A 7500-nucleotide genomic window follows, 5' to 3' on the forward strand; every position below is an offset into this window, starting at 1 on the left:
CGAGCAGTTTACGTCTTGGTGTATAATCTCAATAAAAACTTGTTGGCGGAAGCAGAGCACTGTTGCAGACAGGGAACTACTGAGATTTTGTTGGATAATTTTAACAATGAAAGCAATTTAGATAATTTATTGTCATGGCTGGTTTCCGTGCACAGTATTCGATCCGTTGCTGTTGATTCTTACAAAAACCTCGAGAATGAAAATAAGTTGCGGTATCTCCGACCTCCAGTGATTATCGCAGGAACTCATGCCGATCAGCCTTTTGAAGACGTGAAGACCACGGAAAAGCGCATCAAAGGTAGCATTTTAGGCAAAGAGTACGCGAAGCATGTCATAACGACATATTTTGCTGTTAACAACGCGGCTGAGAACGACGAAGGCGTCGAAAAGTTGCGGCAGAAAATCATGGAAGTTTTGAACAATGAGCCATACATGGGTGAAGAGGTGCCGCTTAGGTCAGTATGGTGTCGATCTTTTTTCTTTGATTTTGCTAATCTCGGAATAGGGAATAAAAATCTCCATTACCATTACCAAAAGTCGCTGTCTTTTTTCTTCAGATTTCGAAAGTGTTCGAGTTTCTATCATTCGCCGAGACGGTTTTAAGGTTTGGTGAAATTTCCAGTCAGACTTTTTACGATGTGGGCTTTTTTTTTTTGTTGTTTTACTTTGCGACCACTACTTCTCGTGTTCAGAATTGATGGTTTAAGCTTAAAAGAGCTACATCAAGGAAAAAGGACGTCAGTTAATCTTTAGTTATGGCCTGCGCGTAGTGTAGGGGATATCGCTCCCGCATTGCATCTCAGTGCTCCGGGTTCGAATCCCAACTCGTGCGCTCCAAAGCTGACTCAGCTTTCCACCCATTCGTGATGGGTAGAAGGAGTACCAGTATTAGTTCCCGGGGACAAGTTGTGCGTGCGACGGGATTGGAATAGTCGCCACCCCTGCCGTAAATGACACTAGAAGCTGAAAAAAACGGAGGGGCCTTCGACTTCCGTAAGCCTCTTGTCTTTTCGTTCCCTTATATGACAATCACTAGCACTATTAGAGACAAAGCAGACCATTATTGAGTACCATAACGAAACACATTCCTTCAATAATTTAAGTTCCCTTCATCATTCTTGCTTCTCATTGTTATTCGCAGGTGGTTCCATTTTGAAAAAGTTGTGGAAAAACTTGTGGCCAAGTCGATGTACCACATGGACCTTGATCAGCTTCTCCCTGTCATTAAACAAGTTTGCCGTATCGATGACGAGGACGAAGCAACAGCCATGCTTAATTTCTATCATGACCTTGGTGTAATTGTTAAGCATGGGCGGACTGTGGTGTTACAGGCCCAGTGGTTGATCGACTTATTCAAGCAATTGATCACTGTTCGGCCTTATAAAGATGCTGTAAGTGAATTTTGTTATTTAGGCATTACTAAGCTATGCCCAACGGAAGCAAAGCAATCTACGTTTTTTGTCAGTGCGCTTGCAGTCTCCGTTTTCCTTTAAGGCCCGACAACTGCCGTGCTGAGCGAGCAAAACGCCAACAGACCACACTATATACGAGGGTAAGGCGTGTCGAGTTACTGACTGGCTGGCAATTGAAATTGAAATCAGTCTACGAGTTTTTAAGAAAATACAGAAAAAATATCCAAGTTGCACTTTGTCTTTCTATACTTTTCCAGTGGTTGTCGAAGAATACAGGATTTCGACCAGTCCTCCGGCATTGCCAAAGAACCGTCTGGCTTCTCAAAGTTGTCTTGCCCGTTAAAGCTTAAGTTTCATGTAGCATTTGCATTGTTCTGTTTACTTGATTGTCAATTGTTTGGCCACGTATATTGTGTTCTAGGACCTGGACCTGTGGAGAATCATGATTTTAGTTTCCGTAAACGCTAGCGTTTAATATGAATAATGTATAGAAGCAAGCATGATATTTTTCTTGTTATGTTGTACTCCTTCCTCTTTGCCACTGAGACGCAAACGTGTGTATGTTCTTTGTCTTTTGATGGCCCATTCTCGTGGTAATTGACGTTTCCGTCATACTTTTAGGATCCTTTGTACGTGAATTGTTGGGAAGAACTCGAAGATAAAGGCATTCTAAGGACACCTCTTGTCGATCATGTTTTTTCCGATTTAATTAAGAAAGGCCACCTAAAACAAGATATCCTTGAAATGATGGAGCTGTATGGATTAATCGCCAAATTTTCCTCAGGGATGCCGACTTCAGAAAACAAAGAAGAGCCAGTCTACTTCGTACCAGCACAGTTAAGGTCATCACCATCGGAGCTTTGCGAGATCAAGCCGTCCGAACGCGACCCATGTCCACTCTTTGTGCATTTTCTCGATGGTTTTGTACCGCATGGGCTCTTTCCACAGTTTGTGTCAAGATGCATCAGTTGGTGCTCCGAAAGTGGGTTCAAGGAAACTCCTAAACTATTTAATAATGGAGCCAGGTTTTTACTTGGAAAGCAGATTATACTCGCCCTGATTTGCAGAAAACGTTTCATCAAGGTTGTTCTAAAGAGGCGTCAGTGTCCACTCGAACCATCATCGAGCAATGCTTCAAATGAAATGGCCGTCGAAGTTCGCACTTTCATTGAGAGAACTTTAGATGGCTTCTCACAAGACCTTCCTTGGCTAAGTAATCTTCGATATGAGTTAAGTGTGGCATGTACGCATTGCCTGCAAAGTGGCCACATGTTTTCTCAGCATAGGTCTCGGAGATTTGGCCAAGACGATTCCCTTCATCTTCTCAAGGTACTACCTTGTGGAGAGGTGGTCAGTTGCGTGGAGAATTTTTCGGATGAAATGGTTACAGCTCCAGGAGTGGAGAAGTGGTTTGAACTTCAATATTCTCAGGTAAATGCAGTCTCTATTTACTGAAGTGTAATTTTAAAATGTTGACGTGATTTTTTAATCAACCAACCAATCAATCAATCAATCAATCAATCAATTAATCGTTAAGAAAATATGTGCAGAGTTGTCAGCAGTATGAATGTAACAACTTTCGTAGCCGGTTAAGTTGTTCGAATTTAAATCTGTTGCACATTCTGTTTTTATTAAAATTCGGTTATTTTCTTTTAAGTGGAAACAGACTTCAAACGAGATTTGAGGACAAATTACGATGAATGATCATTTTCTGCGCATTACATGTGCATTTTTTTTACAATACTTTTAATATCGGTAAAACGATGTCTGTTATTTAACAATTAGACCCGTAGCCCGCAAGGGGTACGGATCAATAGCCCATGAGGCCATAGCTAATCTAGGGACTGGTTATGAAACCCTGGGAATTTCAAAAGCAGGAACAATACAGTCGCATTTAGATGTTGAACCGACCGTGACCCTGCACAATCTTTTGTTTTTGGTTCGCAACTCAATTTCGAATAAATTAGTCGAAACTTTTGATTGGTTATCCTGCCGAAAAACGCGTGTTTTTGTCGGGTTTTGTGCAGGGTCAAGGCCAAAAAAGCGAACAAAAACATGAAACAAAGAAACTTGTCGAGTTTCATAACCAGCCTTCATCTATTAACTATGATGAGGCGAAGCCGAATGGGCAAGTGACCCGTGGCCCTTGAAGGCGAATGGTCTAATTGTTTTAGTATCAAATAACTAGACGGACAGAAAAGGCAATAATAAAGTTAGCAAATGCAAGTTGAAGAAATATTTATTTGGGAATAAAACAAAAGAAAGCGTCACGCTTTTCGCTATTCGAGGACTATTACTTATTGTCCTTGTAGTGTTGCCAATGGGCCATTTCCGAGTTCGTGTCTGCCTCCTCTTCAAAGCGAGTTTAAGTGCGAAGTTTTTGTGATGGTAATTAGTTCTACTTTACATATGAATGAAAACTAATTTTCATAAGAAGAACTTCGCACTTAGACTCGCTTTGAAGAGAAGGCAGACATGAACTCGGAAATGGCCTATTAAAATGCAGGATTTGCATTAGTCCACTGTTTCGGTGATACTAATAATATTTAGCTCCCTTATCAAGGCTAAAATGAAAGGATTTATTAGTTCACCGGCAACAAATCTGATGTCATTGGCGTGTCCTGAAAGATAGAGATTTCTTTTTAATTGCAGAACGAGGAGCGGGAAATGGACATGTCTTCGGAGGCAGTAGGTACGCCAAGCCCAAGTCCATTTTTGGTCATTGCCCCTTGCATTGTAAGGTAGTGGAAACGTTCCCCAGTTCGTTGAGGTGGGGTAACTTGCATTTCAAAATCAGTGCCAAGTGACCTAAACGTTTTATCTATTTGTCGAATTTGTGAATTTTGTGCGATGAAAGGCATAAATTGAGGAGGCAATTGTCAATAGCCCATTCGGCCTTCGAATGCCTCATGGCCTTCGCTATTGACTCAGAGCCCATTCGGGCTCGAGGAATAATTGTTAAATAACTTTTGGAATCTTGGCACACAATTGTTACAGTTCCCGCCACAATTTCATAGCATTTCACTGCTAATACTTTCATCAACACATTCATTGTAGATATTTTAATTTAATCATTTTGCTATTTCATGCATACCACACTGGGACGCCATTACATTTACATTTTTAGCTGAAGAAAATTACAGTAGTAACCGAAACGTCCTATTTTTTTATTTTTTATTTTTTACTTTGAAAAGTTAGTGTCAACTCTTGTTAAGTAATTTGTAACAATGCCTGGCTACAACCCAAACATTTTTAAGATGTTGCTTGCTCGGTTCTACCAGTCGGGGTGACTGTGAATGAAATCAGTTATTTAGCAGCTTTCGCAACCTGGTATTGTTTGGTTTTAGTCATTGTTTCAATTGTTTAATCATTTGTTTTTGGCTTGGGTATCAAGCCAATCGCATTATTCGTTACGAGAGCTGCTACATGAGTTAATGAAATCAGATCAAATATTTTTTCATGCCGAAACATCCGGGGCAAACCTCTCGGATTGGAGTAGAGAAGGAACAAACTCAAACCATATATGACGCTGACTCCTAGAATCGCACTGACGTAGATAAATGTCCTTGCCGATGAGCTAACCCTGCTCGCCATTGAACCTACTCTCATTGCTTTTACCCTTCAGATTTGGACTTACGTTTTCCATGTAAGTCTGGTACTCCTTCAACCGATGATCTTTCTTACATTGCCGAAAAGCTTGGTACTTCATGGAAGCGGGTTGGCCGACGTCTCCGTGTCCCAGAGCATGTATTGGATCAAATTCAACATGACAACACTGAACTCTTTGAAAGAGGCTTCCGTGAGTATAGGCGTTTAGGAGAAGACGCCAAAATCAATTCATCACAATTTAAAATGCACTTGCGTAGTGACCAGAGCCACTGTTTTAGTCAAATAGCCAATAGACCTTTTTGCAGATAGGGCGGTCATTTTGATTTCTATTGTTTCAAATAGCTAGTATGGGATGCCCAGAGGGAAAATACATATTAATTTGCCCCCTGAGAATCCCATTATGTCTTTGGAAACAATAGAAATCAAATTGGCTGCAGTATCTGCAAAAAGGTCTATTGTTCCTGGGGGTCTTGTTGTCCCTTAGTTTCCTAATGGGTCAGGGACGTGCAACTACTGAAATTCATTGCATTCCCAGATCAGATGAGATATCAGCTCCGATAAGGCCAGATAATTTATTTAACTCAACTCAAACAACAAAAAAGTACAGAATAAAAACTTGAGATTTACAAACAAAAACTATGAATAAAGGAAATTTGGTACAAATATCTAGATAATGAGTGAGTTGGGATCATCCAAGTGGCAGAGGCTAATGAACCCAACAAAACAGAAAAAGAGAAAACAAAAATACATACAAGGTGAACACAGAGAAAATTTCTTTCTTTGGGATAAAAAATATTTCTTCCTACGCAAGGCTAGTAATAAAGGAGTATAAGAATGAAGCATAGAGTTCTTGACGGTGTTACGAAATAGTGAAAGAGAATTTGACTTAGTAACAGATGAGGGCAAAGAATTCCAAAGACGAGAGCCAGTGAATTTTGACTGGAACGTAAACCATATTGGGTAGTGTTAACAGAAGTGACATAAAGATGGCCATCACAAGACTGACGAGTGGAGTACTAGTGAACAGAAGAGGCGAAAGTAAAATATTTATTAAAAGATGAAGGTAATAGTCTGTGTGACCATTGATAAACAAAAGAGAGAACCTGTAATTTGATGATTTCGTTAATGTCAAGTAAGTTGAGAGATTTAAAGTGTACCTAAACTCAAATATTTTTCGTTACTAATACAAATCTCCCCATCCGAAGGAAACATATGTCCCCATTTTTACCGAGAATTTCATTTTTTCTGTGCCGTGCAAGCCACTTTATGAAATTTAGCAGTAATTTGTACCCAAGACCGTGATGGGAGAGGCGCGAGTCTATTCTCGATTTACGTCACAAACTGTTTTGCATTCCTGTTTTCAAAGAAATTTTGCATTGCAAAACAGTTTGTGACGTAAAATCGAGAATAGACCCATGACCCTCACATCACGGTCGTGGGTACAAATTACTGCTAAATTTCATAACTTTGCGCGTCTTGCCCGACAGATAAAGCGCAATTCTGAGGTAAGATTGGTAAAACGGGGTTGATTTTGATGGGGAGATTAATATTGTTGACGAAAAATATTTGACTTTAGGTGGACTTTAAAGAGGGATGCAGAATAGGATCTTGGTTCGGACAAAGTTGCAATAATTATTGCTTTCTTTTGGATAACAAGTACGCAATGGTCTTAAAAACGAGGGAAATGTTAAGCCCCAAACATGAACACCATAGAGAAGAAAAGGATAAATAAGAGAGTAGCAGAGCACAATAACAATATCTTGGTTGACAAAATGTCTCACTTTTGATAAGATAGCCACGGTCTTGGATAGTTTGAGACAATGTTCATTAATGTGCTTTTTCCATGTTAGATTTACATTAAAAATTACACCTAAGTACTTAGCCGAGTCAACGTGTTTAATACATTCACCATCAATTTTAATGCAAAAAGACCGGTCAGGTTTAAGTTTGTTTGAGTTAAAGAGGATAAGATTAGTTTTTGAGATACTAAGCGCTATGCGATTGCACTTCATCCAGTCAGCAACAGATTTGAGTTCTTGATTTAGAGTTAGTTCAAGTTGGTTAAGGTCTCTACTGGAGAGATAAAGGTTAGCATCATCAGCAAATAAGTGAATTGTTAGTAGGCTTGAGGAGTATGGCAGGTCGTTTACATATAGTAAGAATAAAAGGAGACCTAGAATGGAGCACCACTAGTTACTGGCTGAGAAATTGAGTTATGACCATTAACACATACATATTGCAGTCTGTGGGGTAGATAAGATTCAAACAATTCAAGTGTATTACCTCTTATTCCATAATGGTTGAGCTTAATTAATAGGATTCTGTGATTGACCGTATCAAAGGCATTTTTCCAAATCAGCGAATGTACCACAACCAAATTCGTTATTATCAATGGACTGGCGAATAGATTCAGTGATCGAAATAAGCGCATGCGTAGTAGAAAAATGTTCCCTAAAACGAGACTGAAGTGCATAGAGGA

At 39.7% G+C, this 7500-nt stretch overlaps 1 protein-coding gene across 2 annotated transcripts in view; it reads left to right on the forward strand.

Annotated features, from left to right (window-relative positions):
• The window catches only part of LOC137986506 (uncharacterized), a 24139-nt gene that overhangs the window by 15758 nt on the left and 881 nt on the right, over nt 1-7500 (forward strand). Inside the window, exons 4-8 of one of the 2 annotated variants that reach the window (XM_068833538.1) lie at nt 1-455; nt 1142-1391; nt 2034-2843; nt 4065-4104; nt 5038-5211. The exon at nt 1-455 is cut by the window's left edge and continues 330 nt beyond it. In XM_068833538.1, the coding sequence (XP_068689639.1) occupies nt 1-455; nt 1142-1391; nt 2034-2843; nt 4065-4104; nt 5038-5211 (1729 nt within the window). Of the gene's footprint in view, nt 456-1141; nt 1392-2033; nt 2844-4064; nt 4154-5037; nt 5212-7500 lie in introns of those variants that run through there. The other variant, XM_068833539.1, reaches the window with a different exon arrangement.

The sequence above is a fragment of the Montipora foliosa genome, unplaced genomic scaffold (genome assembly GCF_036669935.1).
Source record: "Montipora foliosa isolate CH-2021 unplaced genomic scaffold, ASM3666993v2 scaffold_215, whole genome shotgun sequence".
Lineage (NCBI taxonomy): Eukaryota > Metazoa > Cnidaria > Anthozoa > Scleractinia > Acroporidae > Montipora > Montipora foliosa.